Raw genomic sequence first — 14,007 nt, 5'->3', positions numbered from 1 at the left:
GCTAAGTCTTGTCAGTGCCACACAAATGACAGGTGTGACTGCTCATAATCAGTTTGTAGCCACACACCAACTTCAAAAATGCATCGCAAGGGTCCTCAACACCAAGAATAAACAGTCTTATCGCAGACGAAATTTCTCCAGAGGCGACACACCCCAGAACCAAGTAACTTCCTTCTTGCAGTTTATTAGTATAACTTTTAAGACACTAGCATACTGATTTTTAATATTATTACAGAGTTTTAATATCCTCAGATAATGCAAAGTCATGCAATAAAATATCATTATTGATCATATGAAGATGAGGTTCATCCAATCGGATTTTCCGACACAATAGTCGTACTGCTAGCGTCCTCACGCTCCTCGTGTCCGTAGACCCACCCGGCATGGAAACGCGGGGTACAGCGAGTGTCCGCTGTTGGTTCCCTCCTGTCAAACAAGTGACTCTGTTTCAGTTCACGTGCCCACTTCAGCCCACGTGAGCCCACAGCATACGTCAGGTCACGTGAGCCCTCGTCAGCCCACAACATACGTCAGGTCACGTGCACCACCAGAGCACCAGCCCCAACAAATATTTGTGACCCATTTGAGGAGCGATGTAGGTCAGACAGTGTATAGAGTACAGAGTGTACACACACAGCGGCCTGCAGCTACTAAAGGCCTGCACACACGGCGCGACTTTGTACTGCGTGGTGCGCCTGGCCTCAGTGACTAGTCAAACATTCATTGCTGCTTCTTGTTGTACAGGTCATGACTCTTGATAACCAATATTTAACATTAATATTAAACTAATGTGTGAGTCGGCCATCAAACAGAATGATTTGTCAAGGGTCAAAGGTCCCGTTCAGTGCCAACCAATCTGGGTTAACCCTTTTTTTCTCTGTTTCTCAGGTTGACGAGAGTTCTTGTTTAATTTTCGTGAAGAACTTGATATTTCAACTCACATACCACACTTTGATCAGGTGCAAAAGCTAAAGGACTGGAGGCAATGTATACAGGTGACATTGCTTACAGCCAAGAAGAGGACAACCCTCCTGTTACAGGCGGAACTTGTCAGAAGTGTCAGATCTGTAAGATGTGCGATAAAGCGACATTGATGACACTTGATGTCAACATCAATATTCGTGTAGCCACCAAAACATCCGGATACAAATAAAACTGATTAGAGATTAAGTAAAAATTCATGCGTGCATACTGGGACAAATTTTAACTCTGACAGTTTTCACAAAAAATATTTCCCAAAATCACTTCTGACAACTGATTTCTCAACGAGCTCTTGGACAAAATATTATGAAACTAGCTCTGACCAGAATAATAAATACTCGCGAAACTATAACACATATCTATAACAACAACTAAACCTTAACTAAAATACGATTTAAATACTGCTTACAAAGAATGTGATAAGATAAATACCTCCTACCTGACTTCCGTCATTCTTCAAACCTCAAATTCTCAGATGAGCGCAAAATCTCAAATGCATTTTTGTTCTGTCATCTTCTGTTACTAATATTAATAGTAGAAGTACAATTAAAACTAATGTACATTAGCAGCTGACTACACTCTCGTCTTCCTGAAGTTTCTGTTCAGATTCACTGGCCACATCTCTCAATATTGTCATTAGTAGCAGGACATGACACACATGACACACATCATAGAATGTCATCGGCGTCAGTTGTGGGTGAAGCAGACATATGTAACAGACACTTCCCCTCCTTAATTAGAGGTCAAAGGTAAATTAATGCTGCAGATGTTTTTTCTGTTGTTCTTAACGAGCCGAACTGTAGCAATCAACAAACTATGGGACAGTGCAGTGAAGAGTTCCCACACCTGACGGACGGACGACTAATGCAATGTACGTCCATCTGACTCCACCTGCTTATCACCTGTAAGCCATCAGGTAGACTTTCTTTGGACAAAACGATAGGACAACACTGTACCTGTCTCTTCAGTCTAAACACACCCAGCCTCACCTGACTCTGGTGGTGAGCTTATTCACCAAGGGGTCAGATGTCAAGCGTTGATGAGTCCTTTGAAAGCTAATGTCCGGAATCAGACTTACTGTTAGCAGTATTGTTGGCAGAGTTGTGTTGCGTGGTGACTGTTTGTTTATTAATTAATTAATTAATTTATTTATTCGCAAAAGGCTTCTACTTCCCCTGTACAACAAATAAACCGAAACCATTTCAGACCAAAAGCTTGAGCTTATGTACCTCCGTCCTGTTTGTGTTGATAGTGAGTGTTAAGGTCATTTTCAAAAGCCTCGTTCTGGAAGTGAACGTGAGAATTCATCTGCCTTCTTTCTCCAGTTCTACGTTGAAGTATATCAAACAAAGTTGTTGTGCATGCTCGCAATGTTTATATTCTGGTACATGTCTTCTGGCTCTCCCTCAGCCTCTCTGGCAGCAGGCTCAGCCGGGTCATCGGGGTCAACGCCATGGAGAGCACGTGACCGGAAGTAGGTCTCATACAGGTGAATGGCTCCTGGGTTCACGTTCAAGGGGTCATAGGCGGGATCACTGCGCATGCGCGAGGTAGAAGAGCACCGGAGCTGGTTGTTCTCGGAGTCAGGTGATTCACTGGACTTCTCCGGGGTCTCCTCCTCTCTGCCCCTGTGGTCTGCACAGAGATGTGGACACATCATGCTCAGCAGGTGTCGGAGGCCAGAGAGATCGTTTTTAGAGGGTTTTAGATAAGGAATCCCATCATTCATTGCGTGAGACAGGGAGAGGATGATCAGTATGTCATCGACTGAAGACCTAATCAGGGTTTCAAGGGGTCATAACCAGAATTAGCGAAGGTCATGATCTGAATATTATCAGATAATATACAGAATATTTACAACACACCCTGTAATTAGCAACAAGCTCCATACCTTGCAACCTATCCGCACCTTTAGAAGTATTGTCATATTTCTTCTTCCTGTGGAGAATGCTGCAGCGGAAAACAAAACAAAAGAAAAGAATATAACGGAAGTTGATTAATTCACAACATCCTCACCTAATCTATTTGGAGATAACTCAAAATAAGGTAATCAATAAAAAAAATTAGAGAAAATGAAATAATTTTGGTGGACTCATTTTACGCTCTTTTAGAATTTATTGCTTTGTCCATAATTAAGTACAGATTATGTTTACATAGAGATTTTTCTCATTTATGAGATGTTATTTACCAGCAGATACAGACGATGGTCACCGATATTAAGGTCGCTGCACCAACCACCGATCCGGCGACGACAACCTTCAGGTCCTCACTCCTCCCTGTAACATAGTAGGAGTCATCCACGACAACAACCAGCAAACAACCACAACATAGACATCACAACAACACAGGGCAACATGCAGGGGCCCAGCACAACACATGACAACACCATTGTTTACATGTCAGTATCGCAAAGACGTTGTGCTTGACCAGTGAGTGGTTCACAGTGTGTAGTTGGGCGACTACAACTCATCTTGTACGATCTCTGTGTCACCAGATGTTGTGCTTGGCCAGTGAGTGGTTCACAGTGTGTTGCAGGTCTTTGTGATACTAACAACAACAACAACAACAACAACAACAACAACAACAACAACAACAACAACAACAAAATAAGAAAAAACAAGAATAAAATTAACACAAAATGTAAAAAAATTAAAAAAATTCTTACTTTTACAGAGAATTCCGAAAAAGCCATCTTGGCAGTCTGATTCACATATTCCGTTGTCATGGCGACAGCTAGTGTTTGCATAGCAATGGCCGCAGGTGTGTGAGCAGTTAGCGCCGTATGTACCCGAGGGACATTCTGTACAGATATGCTGCTACTGATGACAGTATGACAATCGTATCTTCTAGTGAATGAACAGGTCACTGTATTTGTACAAAGACTCAGAAAACATCTCAAGCTACTTGATGGAATGAGTGAAGAAACGATCCTATCTTGACTGTTGTAATCTTTGTGTAAGAGTCCCGTGTATGACATCGTCTCATCTTGACTTGTGTCATGTCTGTGTCAGAGTTACAGTGTCATCATATCATCTCCACATGTCATGTCTGTGTCAGAGTTACAGTGTCATCATATCACCTCGACATGTCATGTCTGTGTCAGAGTTACAGTGTCATCATATCATCTCCACATGTCATGTCTGTGTCCAGTCTGTATCAGAGTCACATCCATGTCAACCCCATCACACCCCACTAGACAACCCAATGAACCAAACACTTCTTACTTTTCTGACACGAGGCGTCCGTCCACCCGTCCTGACACTCTGTCTGGGTACATGTCCCAGTGTAGCGGCCACACTGTCCACCCGTGCAGTGACCACACCGCTGACCACAGGTGGGACCCCACTGACCGGCAACACAGTCTGGCACCAGAAAGCTTGTCATCAGATGGACAGGTTCAACAGTCCAAACTATTTCATATTCATGACCAGCTGATTCCAAACCTTGAGGTTTACTTCTGTCCACAATTTACCCGTGATGCACAGGCATATACATAAGATTCATAAGAAAGTACCAACAATGTGTCTATATCTATATAAAGTGTATGTGTGAGTGAGAGACAGACAGAGAGAAGGACGGCAATGACTACAGTCCAAAAGCTTGTGTCTTCCTTATCACTGATGTGAATTTCGATGAAGTCAGTTTCCGATGATGATAAAGAAAGAGAGTCTGTCTTGAGTGTGTCATGCTGTGTGGACCAGCCTGTAGAGCCAGACGAATGTCAGCTCACCCAAGAGGTCACGTGACTCAGAGAGCGCACGTCACGTGACGTAGAGAGCAGCAGTTACTGACCTGTGCACAGCGGAAGCAGGAAGTTGTCTGCGCACTGCCAACAGTTTCCGCTCACAGGGTCACATGCTTTCCCCTCAGAGCAGTGGCCGCAAGCTTTGGAACAATTTTCTCCGTGTCGACCTCCTGGACAGACTGCAACACACCATGGAGACAGCGAAACGCCATCAGTGGTGATTATCAGCGGGGATTATCCACTGGGCGGATAATCTGTTATCCACTGATGGATAATCAGTAATCCAGTGGGTGGATGAGCACGTGCAATATCGCATGGGTTAAAGCTTTTCAATTAGAATCAAGACCAATCTTTTTACTCTGCAGTTGTGCCACTGCATTTTCCTTTTATTTTTGTTTTCTTTTCTTTGTTTTTTTTTTTGTTGGCGGGGGGAATGATTTCTGTTTTGATTTTGTTTTTATCTGGTAGCAATAATCGTTTTCTCTCTGTCTTATGACATAACTAGACAAGACAAGACAACTTGTTATTAATATACCAAAAGACCAATTTAGTTGGAGTACATCTTCCTGCTGTAAAATATAAAAAAAAGATATTACCATCACTCAGTCATTTATACCTAAAGTGACAACTCTTTACTTTCTCACACACACACCCACACACACTCAACCCCTCCCCCTCAGAAAAAACACACAGAGACAGACAAGCTTTTTCTCAGTTTTTGAGGACGGTCACATCAAAAGACTAGTTAATTGTAGTTCAGCAAGATCGACCCGATGACCTCACCTAATTTGCATAGTGGTGCCTGATAGCCGGGTTCACAGACGGCACAGTAGCCACTGACCTGGTGGCACGCTGCTCCTTTCTTGCACTGACCACAGGTGATGGAGCAGTTCTGTCCATACCTGTGATTTCCACAAGCTGCAAAAGTAATTTGAGGTACTCATCGAGATTTTCTATTTCGAGAGACGAATCTGATGAGTTCCAACCTGTGTCCAGTAAGCCATTGATGGCGGGCTAGTCCTCCCACACAGTGTGGGTAAACTCATACACAGCAAAGTATACCAAGCGGCGATATATCATTGATAGACTCATATACTGCAATATATCGATACATATCACTGATTCTCACTTTATTCTTCTGACTTCCGCTCACTCTCTCCGCTACCCGCTTCTCTCTCTCTCAGGCAAGCCCTCGTTATTTGTCTCTCACTTCAGCGAGACCTAATTGTTTCTCATTCTGGCAAGCCTGATTATTACTCACATTCACTGCAGCAAGGTGTGATGACTACTCACTCTCGTTACAGGACGGTCCTCTCCATCCTGGTTTACACAAGGGCGATGAACACCACCCGGTGTTGCGATCACATCGTCCACTGGCGCACTGACCACACTGCTGACCACATGTTGCACCCCAGTGACCCGCGGTGCAGTCTGAGGCAAGAACATGTTGACAACAATAAGGTTAATATCCTCACAATGTACTACCTATATCAAGGTACTGACACATTATGACAGAAATAGTTTACTAAACACAGAACACACGTGGTGCCACGTGGCTGATACTCACAGAAACACACCTCGCTAGACATGTCGCGACCTGTACATGTTGCTAAACAGTTCAAACCATAATATTCTACAGACCGACCTTTGCAGAGAGGAGGCTGGTGGTTGGCTTGGCATTGCAAGCAGCTTCCGTTGGTGTGAGTGCACGACTGATTGCCCGCACAGCGGCCGCAGCTTTGCCCGCAGTTGTCTCCGTATCTTCCGGCAACACAAGCTGCAGGGACAAGGACGTCCACCCGTCAGACAACTCTCAAGATACTCAGCCACCCACACAGCCATCTGCCATCCAATTCTGAGGTCTTGACTAACATGCAGAATGACTTTTGGTAGCCAGGCTGACAGGATTTACAGATACCGTTAACAGAGTTGCATGCTTCTACTTTCTCGCAGTTCAAGACCAACTTTCTCTCCATCCGACACGATGACCTTACCTAATTTGCATAGTGGAGCTTGATACCCAGGTTCACAGGAGGCACAACTGCCACTGACCGTGTGGCATGCTGCTCTATTCTTGCACTGACCACAGGTCTGGGAACAGTTCTGTCCATATTTCCCATTGTCACAAGCTTCGAAAAAATTAATATAAAATTATCTTTCATAAGTCTCAAAATTAATTGCTCATGATATATACATTTCGTGATTAGTTCTTATAATTTAAAATTGAGTATACTCTAGTTTATGTTTGGTTGGCTGTCGGTCAGTCAGAGAACTAGTCAGCTTGCATCATTTCCTCTTTGTCTTTTTCTATATGATAAGTTTTAACTGTAAGGGTGGAGTTACTTTACGTTGTTTCTACGTTGTAAAAACGTCTCACCTACGGTGCATGTGTCCGGAGAGATTTTGAAGCCAGGTAAGCAGCCCCAAAGACACCTGCCCGTCTTACTGTCACATGTCTTGTTACCTGCGCAGTTGCCGCAAGGACTGCAGGTGCTACCCTTCAGGTACTGGGTGGGTTGGCACTGGACTGTGAGGAAGGTAAGCCACCCGTTACAAGAGTATATTGCCTCGCAAGATGCTGCTGCCATCTGTGCAACTGATGAAGACTACACATCTGTCTAGACCTGTGGGGGATGCCTAGGACTAGTAAATTTATATATTTGTGTGTGTTCGTCTCTCCCTCTGAGAGAGAGAGAAGAGTATGTAGAACTCACATCATCTAAAGATAAACTTCAATCTGGTTGTTAAACGTGAACTTTGGATGTGAACAGGAACCTGAATAGAAGTCTGAGCATAAATAACTGATATGAGTTTGCATACTTGACAATGTAAACAGGTCTCCCAAGCCTGATCGGGTAGTCGTTGCCTTAACCTTTGCCCTTCTACCCACAAGGAAGCTGAATTCCCTTTTTCCATAAGAAACCACTATTTTCCTGACATAAACTACATTTTCCAATGAATTACAATGCCCCCAGTGGGTATGTTGTTCTTATCTCCTAGCGACGCATGTCCATGCCGACTGACTACCTGGGTAAACACAATAAACCCAGTGGACTGAGTTTTGCTGTTTGAAACTGCGCGTGGTTCTAACGAGGTTTATTACAAGGAACAATATTTGTGATCTCCAGAGGTCAGGTCACTAAGGTTTGAGGGTACTATTAGTCAAAGCCAACTTCCCAGGGTGAAGAACGAGAGACAGACAAATAAAGACAGATTACAGCGAAACAGGATCTGATTGAATTACTTTAGGATTTTTACAACTAGGTTCATGTTTTGTTTTTTAAAGTAATCCTATATGTCATTTCCTATTTTGTCCAAAGACTACCCCCGTTGTAAGCACTAAGATAAAGCAACTCACTGGTCCCTGCAGCAGTGGTAGGTCCAGCCCCAGATGCTGTGGTCAGAAGGCCAAGCACGGTTGTCACCAGGCATGTGACCCAGGCAGCCATTGTTGTGTGACTACAACTGAGGGCAGTCGTCAGTCTCCTCTTGTGTTACACTTCACACACATAAACATGTTGTGGTGCTCAGCTTGTGTACAGTGTCAGCTGACCTTCCTTCTCAGCCTGGGGTCAAGAGCTCACCGGATGTCAGCGTCTGGGCGCGTCGGCGGTTCCCGGATGTACATGTGTCCTGGTTGCTCCTCTCTGCTTCCTTGTTGCTGGCAGGGATGAATAAGACAATCATGGGAAACTGAGGCAGTTAGGGTTAGGACTGGAGGAGACCATCAGGTGTAACACAGACAGAGGTAACAAAAGCAATCAGAGACAATCAGGGGTGAGAGAGAAAATCAGGGGTAGAACTGTTAGAGATAATAAGGGTTAGAGAGACAGATAAGACTGTTACAGACAATTGGGGGTAAGACAAACAATCATAATTTGTTTTGGAATTATATTCCTACTCAGATTATGTATCTACATCAGGAATGTTTCGCTTGATTAGTTTTCTGAATAGACGTGGGGAGGACTGTACGACTGGTTGAAGAAAATCTTTCTAAAGGAATATAGTTCTGCAAACTGTGAGATGTGGATATTGAGTCTCGGACTGTAGAGCTTATGAGTTGAGTAGAGTATGAATAATAGTCTGAGAGTTTCAGGAAAAAATATCTGAGTGATGTGTTTGTTGAACTAACTTTGTATGAAGATGTATTACGAGTGTATTCTGTTTATTTGTTTTAGATAACTTAAAGACAGGAGTAAGGAGAAAACCTCGGGCTGGAAAACAAAATTTAAGGCAAATCTTCGTGTTTTGTTGTTTGAAAGACAGGTGTGGAGATATACATGTGTACTGCATGTGTCCCACACTTACATACACACTTACACACGCACACGCGCTCACCCAGCGGATGAATGATAATAACAAATGCACAATTTTAATTTTAAAAATTAACATTTATTTTCCAAAGTCTACGTGTAGTAGTAAAACTAACATTAAACATCAATGTTTCAAACAAGATCCTCACTGTTTCTCTTTTAAACACATTATTGCAACATCCCTGAGCCTGTGTTGTACATGATGGACACCATGATACACTGGTGTCTGAACATAAATCATTTTGAGCATTTTAGCAAACAGTCAAACCTCCTCACACCACAAAACATGCAAAAAAGTTTTAAGAAACAAAAGTAGTGCTACACTTCTACAAACTACTAGTTACAGCTAATGACTAGTACAAACTACAGGTAGTATACAGGTAGACGAGCTAACATTTGCCACAGGACTTGGCACAACTGGTGTTCATGTAGGCAGGGTTGGATGCACACTCCCCTCTCTTGGCCCACTCCGCGCACTGCGGGCTTTGATCCTGACACCCTGGTTTTTCTGAAACCATAAACTTTCCATTCAGGACAAAAGATCGTTTGTAAGGCGACCAATGACAATGGTAAGGTTTAATCTGCTCTGAGAGAAACAATAATATTTTATTAGAATAAAAAAGGACAAATATTTGTCTTAATATAATTATCGTTTCAATAAAACGGTGCAGTCAGAGTTTCGCCCTCCTTGTGACTTAAACCCCGGCGTTTTAATTACAATAACAATTGTGCGATTGTGTGTTCGCAGGCCTGCATGCATAGTAGGTGTTTGTGACTAGACATACACATGGTCACCTGTGACCTGAAAGGTCAAGCTCACTGACCTCCACAGATGCCGCAGGACTTGGCGCAGTTGCTCTTCATGTACACGGGGTTGCTGACACACTGGTTGTTGGAGGCCCAGGTGGAGCAGGAGGGGTTGGTGTCCTCACACGGCTTACCTGTGACCCAGCGACACACAGGTAAACACCACAAAGCTGCGGAGGCGACTTGTACACAGGGACACAGGAGAAACTTGTACAGGGTACATCAAAATAATAGGTACAGTCTCTAGCAATTGTGCAGGCACACAGTGGGATACAAACTATACATCAGGTGATAAATGGTTGGAAAAAAGTAGACAAACAAGGTGTAATCAACATACCTGCACTGCTGTCATCACTGGCACCTGAAACGAGAAAACACAAAGATTATGGATAATTCCAAACACACAAACAAACAAATTTCCATAATCCGAAAAAATTAAAACAATTCCAAAATGAAAACTTTGGCTGTTGGATGAAGATGAAGATGCTCACCTACACACAGATTGGCCTCACAGGTGCCACCACTGCACCCGCTGCATGCTGGTCCCTTCTCGAAAGGCTTCTCGCCATTCCAGTTGCCCCTGTCATCGACATCGACAGTGTTATTATGTGATGGTGTAGAGGATTTAGTACAATATAAGTGTTAGTACAAACTACTCAGAAAGACTTGGATGTTTCGACAGGAAGGGATGTGAGCAGTGAATGCACTGACAGAGAAAAGTTGTAAGTGCAAATTGAAAATGTGATAATTTTATTTTTGTGAGATATGCAAGAGAGACTTGTCTACACTGTCATACTTTAGTAATAAGGCCTAAGTCTGAGAAGCACTAGTTCAATCTCATTAAATGAACTGACCATCGAGATTAGCTTCAACCGTTGAGCAAACTGTGTCTGGGTGTCTACAAGAGAATGCACTTGTCTTCTGTTTGAACAAGATTCGCTTTTCCTCCACCCAGTGAGTACTTGTAGTGTGATTTATCTGAGGTGTTCTCATTTTCCGCCCTAAATTTGTGTACAGTCTGTTATCGTGTTGGAGGAGTTCAGGAGGGACTCACTTGGGGTCGTAGAAGCAGACGAGGTACCAGGCCTTGTTGTAGGCGTTGGCAAGAGGGGTACACAGACGGGACGCACAGCCCACCCGCCGGGTCTTGGCCCACACGAGCTGAACACACACACGCGAACAGACAAACACACAGACAAACACACACACACACACACACACACACACACACACACACACACACACACACACACACACACACACACACACACACACACACACACACAGACAAACACACAGACAAACACACAGACAAACACACACACATGTAATTTTCAATTCACTGAGGTCACTTTTACGTTATAAGCAACACTAGAAGCAAAGAAACCTACAAAAGATTTAAATAAACCTATTGATGAGGCTTGGAAAATAAATTTATAACAAACAACTTGGAGAGATGTATAAATAGATAAGCAATCATAGAATCAATAGATTTACATTTCTCTCCGGCATATCTCTCACCATTGTATTACTAATTACTAACTGCGACAGATCAGACGAGAGCTGCGCCAGGTGACTAGACCCGACTGACCACTTACCTGTGTGTAGTGGCAGGCGGAGGATGAGCCACATGACCTTTGACCGTAGCTGTAGCGGAGTTTTTCGTCATAAAAGTGCTTCATTGCGATGTCGATCAACTCCGTCTCTGGTTTGTCGATCTGAGAGTTCCAGGCCAGGTTCTCGCCTCGGGTTTTCATCTGATGCTCGAAACGACAACCGCCGGCCCACTGGGCGGCTTCAGCTTCAAGAGTTGCGTCCCATACCTGCAAGTTTCGTCGGACATGGCATGACTGACATGACTGACATCACTGACATCATTGACTTGACTGACATGACTGACATCACTGACTTGACTGACATGACTGACATCACTGACATCATTGACTTGACTGACATGACTGACATCACTGACTTGACTGACATGACTGACATCACTGACATCATTGACTTGACTGACATAACTGACATCACTGACTTGACTGACCTCACTGACTTGACTGACATCACTGACATCACTAACATCACTGACTTGACTGACATGACTGACATCACTGACTTGACTGACATGACTGACATCACTGACATCACTGACTTGACTGACCTCACTGACTTGACTGACATCACTGACATCACTAACATCACTGACTTGACTGACATGACTGACATGACTGACATCACTGACATGACTAACATTACCGACATCACTGTCATATATAAATATAACCGACAACTTCAGGACCAGGTTGCATGGAAGGTCAATAAGTCTTGTCACCGTTCTCAAGTTTGGTCTAGACCTTGGGCTTAACTGAAAGTCCAGCTGAAGACCTCCCATGCGACCACCAATAGCCTTTAAGTGTTCCAGACAGCCTGTCAACAGTCAACTGTGAAATGTTAGTTTTCTGGTTAACTAAAACCCTTTCTGAAAAAGGAAGTAAATTAAGATTCGGATTTACAATTCAGTAACTTCCAGAATAACAGGAGCGATCATCATTAGGGAGGAGATACAGCGGAGAATAAATAACGATCAAGAATGCATTAAAAATAAAACAAGGAAAGAAGGAAAGGAAGAACGAACAAGCAAAATAGATAAATATAAACAAAGAGCGAAAATAGAGAAAAAGTTCAGTCACTCACCAGTGAGTGCATGTTGGAGGCCCCTTGTCCTCCGCGATACTTGTTGTGAACACCCAGGATGTAGTCCTTCATGGCCTGGTCGAGACCAATGACAGACTGCGCCATGACGACCGTCACCAGGACGAACAGCTTGAGACACGATGCCGCCATGTTTGGAGACTGTGTACAACAAATATGATCTTTTGAAAATATGTTTCCAGTATATTTGCTAATCTCACATACGTATTCAGGCACAAAACAGAAAAAGAACTTCCAGCAGAACCTACCCTGAGGATGAAGCAGTCGACAAGGACAAACAGAAGATCAGCGATGGCTGGCGGGTGTTTGGTCGGAAGACGAGTTTCCTGACGGTCCACAGTCTGAAGATCCTCTGGCAGAGTCGATGGCAGTTGCTGAGTGTCTGCTGGATGGCCACTTTTATAGTATCTGTGTGACTGTAATTAGCATAAAAATTATAGCAGGAGATTGTCTGTAAGCCACCCGTTACAAGAGTATATTGCCACGCCAGATGCTGCTGCCATCTGTGCAACTGATGAAGACTACATCTGTCTAGACCTGTGGAAGATGCCTAGGACTAGTAAATTTATATATTTGTGTGTGTTCGTCTCTCCCTCTGAGAGAGAGAGAAGAATATGTAGAACTCACATCATTTAAAGATAAACTTCAATCTGATGTTAAATGTGAACTTTGGATGAACAGGAACCTGAATCGAAGTCCGAATAGGAAGTTGAATTTAATTATGCAGACGAATAGGAAGTTGAATTTAATTATGCAGACACTTGTCTGAGCATAAATAACTGATATGAGTTTGCATACTTGACAATGTAAACAGGTCTCCCAAGCAGGACCTGATCGGGTAGTCGTTGCCTTAACCTTTGCCCCTTCTGGTGGTCAGAAGGCCAAGCACGGCGATCACCAGACATGAGACCCAGGCAGCCATTGTTGTGTGACTACAACAGAGCTCATAGGATGTCGGCGTCTGGGCGTGTCGGCGGTGCCCGGATGTACATGTGTCCTGGTTCCTTCTCTCTGCTTCCTTGTTGCTGGCAGGGATGAATAAGACAATCAGGTGAAACTGAGGCAGTTAGGGTTAGGACTGGAGGCGACCATCAGGTGTAACATAGACAGAGGTAACAAAAGCAATCAGAGACAATCAGGGGTGAGAGAGAAAATCAGGGGTAGAACTGTTAGAGATAATAAGGGTTAGAGAGACAGATAAGACTGTTACAGACAATTGGGGGTAAGACAAACAATCATAATTTGTTTTGGGGTTATTATTCCTACTCAGATTATGTATCTGCATCAGGAATGTTTCGCATGATTAGTTTTGTGAATAGACGTGGGGAGGACTGTACGACTGGTTGAGGAAAGTTAATCTTTCTAAAGGAATTTAATTCTGGAAACTGTGAGATGTGGATATTGAGTCTCGGACTGTAGAGTTTATGAGTTGAGTAGAGTATGAATAAT

At 43.5% G+C, this 14,007-nt stretch overlaps 2 protein-coding genes across 4 annotated transcripts; both read right to left on the bottom strand.

Annotated features, from left to right (window-relative positions):
- Positions 1-2,121: 2,121 nt before the first annotated feature.
- On the bottom strand, positions 2,122-8,243 carry LOC112571463 (multiple epidermal growth factor-like domains protein 11). Of its 2 annotated transcripts, none has more exons than XM_025250442.1 (12): positions 8,085-8,243; positions 7,104-7,253; positions 6,721-6,855; positions 6,372-6,503; positions 6,020-6,157; positions 5,510-5,644; positions 4,774-4,905; positions 4,206-4,343; positions 3,647-3,781; positions 3,174-3,257; positions 2,873-2,932; positions 2,122-2,616 (listed from the first exon to the last, which is right to left on the bottom strand). In XM_025250442.1, exons 1-12 carry the CDS (start codon positions 8,173-8,175, stop codon positions 2,324-2,326), a joined length of 1,623 nt encoding a protein of 540 aa, XP_025106227.1. In that variant the 5' UTR covers positions 8,176-8,243; the 3' UTR covers positions 2,122-2,323. The 2 variants fall into 2 exon arrangements, with proteins under 2 accessions (XP_025106227.1, XP_025106226.1); XM_025250441.1 differs by having other exon boundaries at positions 2,873-2,931; positions 3,170-3,257; positions 8,085-8,242.
- Positions 8,244-9,096: 853 nt separating this feature from the next.
- LOC112571466 (pathogenesis-related protein PRMS-like) lies at positions 9,097-13,470 on the bottom strand. Of its 2 annotated transcripts, XM_025250447.1 has the most exons (9): positions 13,357-13,470; positions 12,807-12,974; positions 12,541-12,699; positions 11,445-11,669; positions 10,901-11,007; positions 10,338-10,426; positions 10,184-10,207; positions 9,864-9,980; positions 9,097-9,547 (listed from the first exon to the last, which is right to left on the bottom strand). In XM_025250447.1, exons 3-9 carry the CDS (start codon positions 12,688-12,690, stop codon positions 9,429-9,431), a joined length of 831 nt encoding a protein of 276 aa, XP_025106232.1. In that variant the 5' UTR covers positions 12,691-12,699; positions 12,807-12,974; positions 13,357-13,470; the 3' UTR covers positions 9,097-9,428. The 2 variants fall into 2 exon arrangements, with proteins under 2 accessions (XP_025106232.1, XP_025106230.1); XM_025250445.1 differs by lacking the exon at positions 13,357-13,470 and having other exon boundaries at positions 12,807-13,159.
- Between the last annotated feature and the right edge of the window lie 537 nt (positions 13,471-14,007).

This window comes from Pomacea canaliculata, linkage group LG9 (genome assembly GCF_003073045.1).
Source record: "Pomacea canaliculata isolate SZHN2017 linkage group LG9, ASM307304v1, whole genome shotgun sequence".
Classification (NCBI taxonomy): Eukaryota; Metazoa; Mollusca; class Gastropoda; order Architaenioglossa; family Ampullariidae; genus Pomacea; species Pomacea canaliculata.
Note: the sequence above shows the minus strand (reverse complement) of the source record. Positions and strands in the feature narration are given on the sequence as shown.

What these genes read in the sequence shown, in the direction of transcription:
- LOC112571463 (XM_025250441.1), bottom strand. Translation starts at nt 8,175, where the DNA reads ATGGCTGCCTGGGTCACATGCCTGGTGACAACCGTGCTTGGCCTTCTG. An exon ending in GGCACCACTATGCAAATTAG is followed by an intron (nt 4,906 to 5,509) that starts GTGAGGTCATCG and finishes GGTGTGTTGCAG; the next exon opens with TCTGTCCAGGAGGTCGACAC. An exon ending in ACCATCGTCTGTATCTGCTG is followed by an intron (nt 2,932 to 3,169) that starts GTAAATAACATC and finishes TTTCCGCTGCAG; the next exon opens with CATTCTCCACAGGAAGAAGA.
- LOC112571466 (XM_025250447.1), bottom strand. Translation starts at nt 12,690, where the DNA reads ATGGCGGCATCGTGTCTCAAGCTGTTCGTCCTGGTGACGGTCGTCATG. An exon ending in CCGCCTGCCACTACACACAG is followed by an intron (nt 11,008 to 11,444) that starts GTAAGTGGTCAG and finishes GTGTGTGTTCAG; the next exon opens with CTCGTGTGGGCCAAGACCCG. An exon ending in TGAGGCCAATCTGTGTGTAG is followed by an intron (nt 10,208 to 10,337) that starts GTGAGCATCTTC and finishes TTCTCGTTTCAG; the next exon opens with GTGCCAGTGATGACAGCAGT.